Source organism: Esox lucius, chromosome 17 (assembly GCF_011004845.1).
Source record: "Esox lucius isolate fEsoLuc1 chromosome 17, fEsoLuc1.pri, whole genome shotgun sequence".
Lineage (NCBI taxonomy): Eukaryota > Metazoa > Chordata > Actinopteri > Esociformes > Esocidae > Esox > Esox lucius.
Window position 1 is genome coordinate 44,039,321 of NC_047585.1, and position 12,443 is coordinate 44,051,763.

The window sequence follows — 12,443 nt, forward strand, 5'->3', positions numbered from 1 at the left end:
CTCCACTATAAATCCTTGTAGATATAAATTTTCCCTGTCTCCTGCTGTTTTAAACTTAGGAGTACATGAGGTCTGGGTCCACACCTGAGGAGTACCAGGCCTGAAAGACCTGTTGCTGTCCCTGTCCAAAGTCCTCCAGTTGTGTTGCAGATCAAGACCTGACAATTTCAGCTGCCACTGTGCTAACCTTCTTAGGGAGTTTTTCCTAGCCACTGAAATTCAACAACTGCTGTTTGCTACTTGTGGTTTCAGGCCAGGTGTTTTTATAAAAGCACTTCTTGACAACTGTTGTTGTAAAAGATTGATTGATACATCAAGTTCCTGAGCCGGCAAGGTGAAAGATCTGTGGTTCGTCGTCAGAGCAAAGCAGTAAACCCTAATCTCTGGGTTGCTGCTGTGAATGAGATCGTATTGTCAGTCAACTAACCTGATTAAATAATGTTACACACTATAATCATCAATGAGCTTGAGAAGAACAGACGATGTTCCTGACTATACTTCAATCGCAATAATTAAACTAATGTTTGAACAAAAAAGATAATAATAATAATAATGTGTCCACAGCAGCTGCAAAGCCACTAGTTTGTCCAGATTAAATAATTATTTCAACAAAGCGAATAACAGACGATCATTTCTATTTCACTGTTTATAATACTAACAGCGATCTGCCAGCCTCCACATGTTGTCATGGAAACACAGTATTTGTTTGTGTAACTCCAAAAGTTCCCAGTCTCTTTTCTTTGGAAATGCTCACACAGGATTATTGGAGATTAATATACTTTTGGACCGACTGAAGCTTTGGTTACATATTATAGAAAATACATAAATGTCATAAGGTCATGCTCAGGGCCAGGGTCATTGATTCAGTTTGAGTCACAAAGCCAGATTTAGAGTCAGATTTTGGATCACACTGGGTCATAAGGCAAGGGATAGAATCACAGATCCAGGGTTAGGGTCACAAAGTCAGGAGTAGGTTACTTACCCAGCGATGTTGGAGATAGAAATACTCTTGGAGAGGTTGGAGCCGTGGAAGGGCATGATGGAGGTGTGTCTCCTTTGAGGAAGCATTAATAAGGAGGGGTCTTCTGGTAACAAGATGGCCGACCAGGGACGCTCCCGCGACACAGCTGCTGTGATGTCACAACAATAAACACAACGAGAGATGTGGTTGGTTGCTTCGACCAATCACATTTGTTTAATCAAGGCCTTTTTTACATCAGCAGTTACCCAGCCTGAAACCTCCAAACAGCACGATGTACTGTGGCTTGGAGAAACTCACTAGCAGGGTCGGAACCTAAGAAACCTAGTTTCTTGTCAAGTTTCATATTTGTTTGGTTATTAAAGCATCAAAAAATCTGGCCAGGTTTCACACAGGCCAAACACATCCAGTTTATGATCAGTGATTCACTCATTCACAGCAATTGCCTTTTAAGCAAGGGATCCAACATTAAGTAACGCAATTTGGAGAATTGCTACAGTCAGTTTGATAGACCGTGACCAAAATGGAGGAGGGCTTTATTCTAGTAAGATTGCTATGGTGAACGCCACCTTATTTCACTTTGCTCAAGCCAGATGGAGTCACACTCTCAATGGAGAAAACTATGCAGACTACTCTGACTATGCCATTGGCAGACTCCGCTAAGCTAGCAGCTAACAGCTAAGCTAACAGCCTGCTGGCTGACCCGCACCTTATCTCCTGGTGAGGCTACAGGAGTGAGGCTTCGCTATGTGTTCCTCCTACCTGGCTCTGTCCCGAAAGGCACACTAATCTCTACATAGTGCACTAATTGAGTGCAGTATAGTGTCCGGTTTGGGACTCGGTCTTGGGCTGTATGTGTGGGAGGGAAAAGTGTGACAGGCAGATCAGTGGAACAACTCACGTTTGGATTCTCTCTTTGTTCTCAGCGTGACAACAGGAATAACGGCTGTATCTGGGACAAACTGCTGCTTGGCAACCTGAGGGAGGAAAGGGGTAATCAATCAGGTTGTTCAGTATCCTCAAGCAGCGCATGACTAAATCTGTTGTAGACAAATGCTTGTGACATGAATGAAACAAACATGCCTCTTCCTAAATATTAATGAACAATTCGACCCAATTACCCGATATTTAAGCCCATTAAATAGCCAAGAATTACATGCAGCAAGACATACAGCACTATGACCTATTTATGTCACCCGGTCGTGGGAAGCCTGTCGCCATGGACGAGGCCACGACGCTGAAAGCAATTTTTACAAACATACTTACCTTCAATTTCACCTTGGCACAGACAGGCAGGCTCTCTCTGCAGCCCTTATGAACATGAGCATTGCAGTCTGAAAAATGACAGGAGAAACGTTTGATCAGAATGCAAGAAGAACACACCCTGCAATTGAATATACCCTGTGGTTGCTGAGACGGAAGGAGGACGATCGGTCATGAAGCTCTGCTTCCTCTCGGTCAACAAGTCCTATAAGGGCCTTGTGTTGTTGGGCACTTGGACAACCATCCAGTTCTGGGGTCTAGTGAGGGCAAGGGAGGACAGAGGTACACTGCAGTCTGTCCAGTGGAGAAAAGCACTGGCTGCACTCGGATGTACATGCAGGTCAAAGGTCAGCGGAATACATGACAGTCTCCCCCCGACTCATAGCGGCAGGAGGTCGACTGGATCCTCGTGTTTAGCTGTGGGTCGGGTTGGGTTCTGAGCTGTCAGTACCGTCCTCGGCGACACTGTTTGGACGTGCTTCACATGAGACGCGCCGCCTCAAGACTTATCACAGACCAGAACAGACGCTGGCACGTGGACTAAATAAACAAATAATCTGTTGTTTCAGTACGTCTTGTCTTCACAGCTCTAAACAGGCACGTAAACAACTGTGAAGGACTGCGAAGAGACACGCACTGAAAGAAAATACTATTAACATTCATTTCAGTTTATTACGAAGTATTATGCATTTTAGTACTGTTCAGAAAGGCCTGTTAGCATAATGTTCGGTTGTATGGACATGCATTCTGCTGTGTTTGGACCCCTCAACAGGGACTAATGGGGATTCATATAAATACTCATTTGGGATGCAACCACAGCCTGCTCTGTCACCACCGAAAGAGGAAGTCAGCTGACCTGTCATCTATTGCCAAATGGTTCCCCATTTTACCGGGTGAGTCCCAAATGGCACCCTATTCTCTACAGTCCTGACAGGGACCTGTCAAAAGAAGTGCGACACACAGGGCGCAGGATGCCATTCGCAGCGCACCTCAGTTTTCAGGTCCTCGGCCAGAACTTAGGCAACACGCGACGTCCTCTTCTGCTCGCCCTGCGAAGAGCTTCGGTAATGTTGCTCGTTATAAATTTTGTTTCCTCAGCAGTTCAGGGGCAGATGAGACCTAAATAGAGAATGTTTTCTATGAACTGAACTAAGCCTGGTAACTTTGGGTTTTTCGAGAGTTGGTTATTAGATGTTTAAGCCACGTTATTCTGGCATGTTCCTACTCCCTGAGGTCCTTGGACAAACAAAGTGGGGCTGCGTAGCAGATAGGGTTATCATTTGGACAAAGGCTTACTGGTGCAGAGGAAAGCCTCCTTAGTGTTGATGGGTTTGCTGCATTGGTGGCAGGAAGAGGACTGTGTCTGTGAGGAGACGGTGCTGAAGTGATGTCCATTCAGCGTCCGTCTCTCCCTGTCCTTTGCCTCTTTCCTCTCCTCTTTGTCTCGACTTTTCTCTCGATCCTTTTCCTGCAGGAGGAACAACAGTGATTAGGTCCACAGTAGTTAGTGGGCTACGTCAGTACAGACCGGTTAGTGGGCTACATCAGTACAGACCGGTTAGTGGGCTACGTCTGTACAGACCGGTTAGTGGGCTACGTCTGTACAGACCGGTTAGTGGGCTACGTCTGTACAGACCGGTTAGTGGGCTACGTCTGTACAGACCGGTTAGTGTGCTACATCAGTACAGACCGGTTAGTGTGCTACATCAGTACAGACCGGTTAGTGGGCTACGTCTGTACAGACCGGTTAGTGGGCTACATCAGTACAGACCGGTTAGTGGGCTACGTCTGTACAGACCGGTTAGTGGGCTACGTCTGTACAGACCGGTTAGTGGGCTACGTCTGTACAGACCGGTTAGTGGGCTACGTCTGTACAGACCGGTTAGTGGGCTACATCAGTACAGACCGGTTAGTGGGCTACGTCTGTACAGACCGGTTAGTGGGCTACGTCAGTACAGACCGGTTAGTGGGCTACGTCTGTACAGACCGGTTAGTGGGCTACGTCTGTACAGACCGGTTAGTGGGCTACGTCTGTACAGACCGGTTAGTGGGCTACATCTGTACAGACCGGTTAGTGTGCTACATCAGTACAGACCGGTTAGTGTGCTACATCAGTACAGACCGGTTAGTGGGCTACGTCTGTACAGACCGGTTAGTGGGCTACATCAGTACAGACCGGTTAGTGGGCTACGTCTGTACAGACCGGTTAGTGGGCTACGTCTGTACAGACCGGTTGGTGGGCTACGTCTGTACAGACCGGTTAGTGGGCTACGTCTGTACAGACCGGTTAGTGGGCTACGTCAGTACAGACCGGTTAGTGGGCTACGTCTGTACAGACCGGTTAGTGGGCTACGTCTGTACAGACCGGTTAGTGGGCTACGTCTGTACAGACCGGTTAGTGGGCTACGTCTGTACAGACCGGTTAGTGGGCTACGTCTGTACAGACCGGTTAGTGGGCTACGTCTGTACAGACCGGTTAGTGTGCTACATCAGTACAGACCGGTTAGTGGGCTACGTCTGTACAGACCGGTTAGTGGGCTACGTCAGTACAGACCGGTTAGTGGGCTACGTCAGTACAGACCGGTTAGTGGGCTACGTCTGTAAGGACCGGTTAGTGGGCTACGTCTGTAAGGACCGGTTGGTAAGGCTACGTCTGTAAGGACCGGTTGGTAAGGCTACGTCTGTAAGGACCGGTTGGTAAGGCTACACTACAGAACAGTTCGAAGTAGAGTTTACTATAACACAGAACAGAACTAAGTACAGTCTCTCAAGTCTGACAGTGCTGGAACATAAAACTCTGAAACAAAAGATCCAGATGCCAGAGAGCCTTGACCAACCTTACAAATACCACACTGTCCTCATCGACCCACAGCCACAAGGCTTCATCCCACAAGGCTTCATCCCACAAGGCTTCATCCCACAAGGCTTCATCCCACAAGGCTTCATCCCACAAGGCTTCATCCCACAAGGCTTCATCCCACAAGCCTTCATCCCACAGGGCCCACTCCAGGTCACATTGGGTGCAAATGGTCTCTAAAACCATCCGCAAAATGTGCCACTTAAACACACTCGACTATTCAGAATTGTGGAATTGCAGATTGCTTATGACAGCTTAAACGTCAGATTAAAATTAAATACAGAAACAGCAGAACTAACAGACGGAGAAACTAAATGGACCCAAAAGATTCCTCAGAGCTAAGTAAACACTTAGCTCTTAATCCTATCTCAAGGGTTGATCTTATTGTTATTATAGTCAGTTCACTTGAATCTCCATCAGCTCCTGCCGGGGTCAACTACAAAAAATTAACAAATCTCTGATAAAATAAATGAAACAGATCAGTAATGCATATTTTAACTGTGTGAAGATTGTGTCTGTGATAGTGTGAGCCTGTAATATGATTGCTTATGTTGATCCTTGTGATCGTGGCTCTGTGGAATACTGTGCGATAGTGTGAGTTGTTTGTTTCAGACATGGGTAACTCCAAAGATACCCCTGGGGGCATATCTTTTGGGTATGTGTGGGCATCTGGGCTGTATGGAAGTTCCTGATGCAGACAATTTCAATAATTGTCTGGATGAGAATACATTTCTTGCCAACACTAAATCAATAATGAGAAGCATTTATTGCTAGTTCAGCATGTACACGTGTGAAGTTAGGGGTTTGTTTTGAGTCATCTGTAGCTTTTCAAGTTCCTTCTTTGCCACACCGGACCAAAATAATGAACATTAGGGGGGATGGGACAATACCAAGGCCTGGATCTATATCTATGCGACAGTGCAAAGACAATGGACTCCTTGTTTTTCGGATTACTAAACAAAACAACTGGACACAGGGCTTTTTCCAATGGAGCGACATGCTTGTGAAACAAGCTAATCATCACAGATCCCCAATTTAGGTTCTTGTTATAGAATTTGCAAGTCTAAAGACGTAGCAAAGTAACGGGCCAAGGAAGCTGCCCTGAGGGATGCCACTTTTAATTCTCTGACATCAGACACCACTGAAGAAACCCTGCTGGGTTCGATTGGAAAAGTAACTATCAAACTGTTCTTTTTCTACTGGCACTGAACTAGCTGATGGCAACTGAACAAAAAATTCATTACACATAGGTATTTCCAATAGAAATGTAGGATAAATGTTACTTAAACTTAAGTTAGATACAATTGTGTTTGGCTTTCTTAATGTGTGTGCTTCTTATCCACATGGTTTTTATTTAAAAAATCTCTACATGCACAGTGTATGTACAGCTAACACTGCAAATGTAACATTTCTGTTCCTCACTCAAATCTTTCCTTTTCAACATTTTTGGAAAGGAAAGAAAAAGGTGCAGTGGTCTCTTCATTTCTTCCGGAGCTGTATTTTACACTGCTGCAATACAGGACTCAATTGTAAATTAGACCTTGGTGTCAACTTGAGTTAGCCGAAAAGGTTAAGTAAAAAATCAAAATAAACTGCACTGAAATCTAACAACACATTCCCAACAAGTATCCTTGTCATCAATCAGAGTAAAGTGCTTTTTTGTCAAACACAACACTCTCCATCAGTTTTCCAACAACAGGCAACCAACGGGTAATGTCATACACTTTTTAGGAAGTGTAATTACTCCAGCTTCCTTCCAGGCCATGGATACACTGGTATTTATACTTAATTAAAAGATACAGCTCACTGGTGCTTCCATTCTTAAGATATTCTCTTCAATGTTGTTTATAACTGGTGTCTCAACATAACTGATGAACAATAATAACCATTTCAACATAACATAAACCGATTTTTGGAAATGTAATACAGCTGCTCTTTTCTTTATTAGACCTTTTATACAATAATATCATGGTTCACTGTTCAGTGTTGTCATTTTACTTCTTAGTTTAGTCATTTCACCAACAAACTTTTAATTGAATTATTAGCCTCAACCAAATGGTTTGGTTATAAATGACACATCAACTTAATGATGCATCTGGGACTTTTGCAAATGACAGTGCCACTGGCACAACAACTTGCTGAAAACTGGGACATCTTCGTTTTATGTTTTAAGTTATTTATCTTGGTTGGGCAATATGATTTCTTCATTGCTGAGTTTAGTCACTGAATTTCTGAAGTACAATATTCAGCCAATCATGTGGGCAGCCTGACTTGTTTGCATCATCATGTTACCCTATTGGCTTGTAAGATGCACTAAAACTGTAGGACGGGCTTGTTCATAGCGTATATATACACATACGAATGTACATATCAGTCATGCACGTGTTTCTTCATCTCTGAACCAAAACAGTTTATGTTTTAATTGGTTTGTTTCCAACCTCTGCATACATTCAACGATATAACTGCTACTCTTCCTCGGTCACATTAAACCTACCGTCTTCAGTTACCAGAGAGAACATCCCGTTCTCAACATCATCATCCTACCGGTTGATTTCACCCAGCTACAGTACCAAACACACTTTCATCCTACTTCCTTTCATTCTACTTGCTGCAATCCTAACTACTTTATGACACCAATCAACTATGCTGACCAGTGTCATAAAGTACATTACCCAGCTCTCAGAAAAGAGACAACATATCTTCTTACCAATCCAGAGGAACATCTCATCTAGTAACCACATCTGACAGCACTGTTTCCGATTTATCGTTTACATCATTATTCTAACCAAAGCCGTGGTAATCCTAGCCAACCAATCCCCACGCAGTACCGACCTCTGGTCCCTTCCGACGGTGTAACTTCACGGAGAGGCCGTGGCCATCAAAGAACCTTCGGTACAACATCTTTGTTTGATCCTGGTCCCCATGCGTGCCGGGATCGAGCAGTGCACTGCCGCCTGGACTGCCTAAAGCACAGGCTGGGCTGCTACTGAACACCACAGAGCTACACAACATGAGTTCCTATTAGCAGAAACAGACAGGCTCATAAAGGAAGTAGAACAGCCTGAAGGTGTCCGTTTCTGACTTGCATTGACCAATAGAGGCAAAGTAACATGTCACAATGAGACAGGAAGCTAATGGATCAGAAAGCTAATTACATGGCTCTACTGACTGACGTTCAAGTAGTACTACTTAGAATAAAAAAAAAAAAATATCTGCTTTTGATAATCAATGTTGGTTGATACACTCAGCAGTTATTCTGTCGGACCATAGCGACATAGAAAAGCTGTCACTTTACCACAGACAGAGAGACATTGAGAGAGGGGGGGAGGCAAAAGAGGACATCCAGGCCACATAATGTGTCATCTTCCTGTTCTGCTTCCCTTACCGCTCAGCACCACAACCCCCACAAAGTGATAATACAAGTGTTTATCTTGTAGATAGCCAACAACTCACTTCTCTATGCCTCTCTGCAACATGAATAGAGTAGGCCACATGATATTAGCACCATGACAGATATGCAACTCAGATATGATTAGGGTTCAAGGTAGAGTGAACAGAAAAGTAGAATGGTACTTGGCCTGATATCAAAGCTGTTGCTTAACAATGCAATTACCAACGAGTGATAAGACCCACTAATAAGACGGACTGGCCATGTGTAAATTGTAGTAGTAGAGTAGTATTATAGTAGTAGTACAGTAGTAGAATAGTTGTAGTATCGTAGTATAGGTGGTAGTATAATAGTATTGTAGGAGTAGTGAAGTGCTGACCCTGGTCTTCTTGTACATCTTGTTCTTGAGGTAGCTGAAGGTCCGGCTGACCTTGGTCCCACTCTTTCCATCAAGCCCTGCCCTCAGGTTTCCGGCACTGTCCTCCTCAGATATGCTGATATGGACACACAAATAATACATAAACACACACACACACCCAACATTAATACATAAACACACACATTAAAAGATACAAAAATATTTAAACCGACACACATGGTAAAAAAACTAAACAAACCACATTAATAAAAACCCAGACACATGAATATACACACACACACACACACACACACACTTTGTCACAGTGAGTAAGCTGGTATTCCTGACCTGTAAGCCAGAGAGCCAGAGGTGCTGGAGAACGTCCTCATACCTGCAGAGGAGTAGAGACATGAGAGGAGATTAGCACCGCCAGGGCCCAGTCTGATATGGACTGGCCTTAACCGCCAGGTCCCAGTCTGATATGGACTGGCCTTAACCGCCAGGGCCCAGTCTGAAATGGACTGGCCTTAACCGCCAGGGCCCAGTCTGAAATGGACTGGCCTTAACCGCCAGGGCCCAGTCTGATATGGACTGGCCTTAACCGCCAGGGCCCATTCTGAAATGGACTGGCCTTAACCGCCAGGGCCCAGTCTGATATGGACTGGCCTTAACCGCCAGGGTCAAGTTTGTCAAAATGTATCTGGTCAGATTTGGACTCCCATTATATACTGATTTCATTTCTATGCATTTAATACCTTCCGATGTTAGAAATCCAATTAACTAACTTGGGCAGGATGTCTCCTGCTTTAAAGGATTGCCAAGTAGCGATGCTGATCTAGTACCAGTCTGTTTAATACCAATACTAATGATTTAAAAGACGAAACAGATCCCAAATCAGCAGTCCTTACTCAGAGACACTTGATTCATGCAGCCCAAAGTCTTATAATCTGTTTAAATGCTAAAGGCAGATGCAGATATGAAATAATGTTATTCCAGATGGTGGTTTGTAACTTTTTCAAGGTCTGTCTGGCTAAAGACACAAAAAGAAAAAACTCCTCTAATTTATAATCACAACTATATTTAGGTTAAATGTGTTTGAAGTAATCCCTAGAGCGGGATAGACAAAAATATTTAGCTAAGAGACATTTTCTGCTGGATGGGGTGGGTACATAATTATAAAAATGAGTTTGTACTGTGCAAATTTGGCCACCACAAAATCCAAAGAGATTTCCTTTTCTAATGAGAATAATTTCATACCTTGATTACATTTACACAATTATACAAATCTCTTTTTTTTATTTGTAGAAATAATTGTGGAAAAGATTTTTGGAAAAAGTTAGGTTTCTTGTGACTGCCTTGAAGACGACAGCCCTGAAGGCAGCTATCAACAAGACCAAAGTCCCTGCAAAACAAGACCCAAGTCCCTGCAAAACAAGACCCAAGTCCCTGCAAAACAAGACCCAAGTCCTTGCAAAACAAGACCCAAGTCCTTGCAAAACAAGACCCAAGTCCTTGCAAAACAAGACCCAAGTCCCTGCAAAACAAGACCCAAGTCCCTGCAAAACAAGACCCATGTCCCTGCAAAACAAGACCCATGTCCCTGCAAAACAAGACCCAAGTCCCTGCAAAACAAGACCCAAGTCCCTGCAAAACAAGACCCAAGTCCCTGCAAAACAAGACCCATGTCCCTGCAAAACAATGACATGTTTAAAAAAAAAAATAATGTTTTCCTTATATTGTATAGTACAATTTAGGGAATACCGCGTCATTCAGAATGCAAGCTTTTTCAGAGATGAATTTTCCAGAGATAACATTTCCAAATATTATTTTTGATGAAGTGACTTTTTATAGAAATTACTTTTCTAGAGATGACCTCTAGGAAAACAACCACATGGATCATACATAAGTTTAATAATGCTGCTCCCTTTGGAATTACTGTAAGAGAGAAGAGAACGGATATAAGGAGAGAGAAGAGAGAGAGATTGAAGAATGAGAGATAGAAGAATGAGAGATTGGGCGACGGAAAATGTGGGCGTGTGCGTGTTAGGAAACATTTCAACAGGTATTGATCTGATCTAATTTGATCTGATCTTAAACTAGAATGGATAGTAGAAAAAGAGACAGAAGAGGTGGAGGGAAGACTAGAGATGGAGAAAGAAGAGTAAAGACAGGGTGGAGAGAAGAGTAGAGATGGAGAAAGAAGAGTAAAGACAGGGTGGGGAGAAGACTAGAGATGGAGAAAGAAGAGTAAAGACAGGGTGGAGAGAAGAGTAGAGATGGAGAGAGGAGAAGATTGAAGACAGGTTGGAGAGATGGGCTGAAGCATTGTAACGTGTGTTGATACTGCAGGTCAGCCAAGGCTCACAGCTGCCAGACAACTCCCCTGTAACTTGTCAGCCGTACAGCCAGACACCTAGTGTCCGGACAGCGGAGAAGACAAACCCTGTTTCATTGGGTTAAGACTATAGATGTGGTAACAACAAGAGTATTTGCGACAGCTACACTAATAACATGGCTCTGGAGGTTCTACCACAGAAAGGTAATGCTCCTTTCCTGCTCGTTTTCCCAAGCGAAACCAGCGGTCGGACGAGATACAGTAGCAACAGCTTGTTGGTCTTGAATCCTGTAGCGAGTTTAGAACTCACAGCTGCCGAGACCGACGTCACACCAGAGAAAAGTCACTGACCAATGTAGTCAGCAGAACTGACTAAGTTCTGAAAGGGGATCTCATCACTAATTAGATTTACTTAATAGTAAGGGTTCTACTGGTCCAGTGCACAGGAGCATTTGAGTGGACTTAGTGTCTACGCATCACTAGTGTCTTACCTCTAAGTACCCTCTATCCTAGCGTACTTACGCAAAGAGGGCTCATCATCACTAGACGATGACTCCAGAGAGATGGTAGATTTAGACTTGGGGAGGATTGGAGAGAGGCTGAACGAGAAAGAGATTCTCCGTCTGTGTCTGATCCGAGCCATAGCTGGACAAGGGGTTCCAGGAAGGACAGACAGAAATCAGAAAGACTCACATAGTAAAGCTCTGTCTATCAAAGGGAGGGATGGAACATAGAGACGAGAGAGGAACGGCTTTACATCCAGATGATCCACACTACCACAGCCACCAATCAGTAGCTAGAAGGGTGTATCCATGACTACAGTTCTGGAATCTATAACGCACCTATCTCCAAGAGGAGGAAAGCGGACCGCTAAAAGATTAAACTGTAAACTGAGTGGTCAAACTGACAGACGGATGGACAGATAGGAACAGCTGTCACTACTCACTGTCCATGTCTCTCTGGTTGATGGCGAGCAGTGACACTGATTTAGTGAGAGGAAGGTTCATTGGGGGGCAGCTGTTTCTTAGTGGACGACACCTCCTAGACTTCTGGGGAGAAAACAATTATCATCAATATCACGAAACATTCAAGCAAAACATCCTAAAAGAGTAAGACTAAAATATAATTAACAGTGAGACTAACAGAATATCAACAGATGAATATATTTTGCAGATTATTAACATACCAAAGTACAGTACTTCATTATTAAGAAACTGAGGTAGAGTACCAGATTATTAACAGATTGTGAGGTAGAGTAGCAGA

General features: G+C 43.8%; 1 protein-coding gene across 11 annotated transcripts in view; it reads right to left on the minus strand.

Annotated features, from left to right (window-relative positions):
- Positions 1–12,443, minus strand: part of LOC105016665 (A-kinase anchor protein 13) — a 55,258-nt gene that overhangs the window by 19,227 nt on the left and 23,588 nt on the right. For 8 of the 11 annotated variants that reach the window (XM_034287146.1, XM_034287149.1, XM_034287147.1 and 5 more), the window contains 8 exons: positions 12,127–12,229; positions 11,703–11,825; positions 9,194–9,236; positions 8,867–8,981; positions 3,539–3,710; positions 2,246–2,313; positions 1,881–1,956; positions 983–1,130 (listed from right to left, as the gene is read on the minus strand). In XM_034287146.1, coding sequence (XP_034143037.1) covers positions 983–1,130; positions 1,881–1,956; positions 2,246–2,313; positions 3,539–3,710; positions 8,867–8,981; positions 9,194–9,236; positions 11,703–11,825; positions 12,127–12,229 — 848 coding nt within the window. The remainder of the gene's footprint in view (positions 1–982; positions 1,131–1,880; positions 1,957–2,245; positions 2,314–3,538; positions 3,711–8,866; positions 8,982–9,193; positions 9,237–11,702; positions 11,826–12,126; positions 12,230–12,443) is intronic. The other 3 variants (XM_034287143.1, XM_034287144.1, XM_034287150.1) reach the window with 3 other exon arrangements.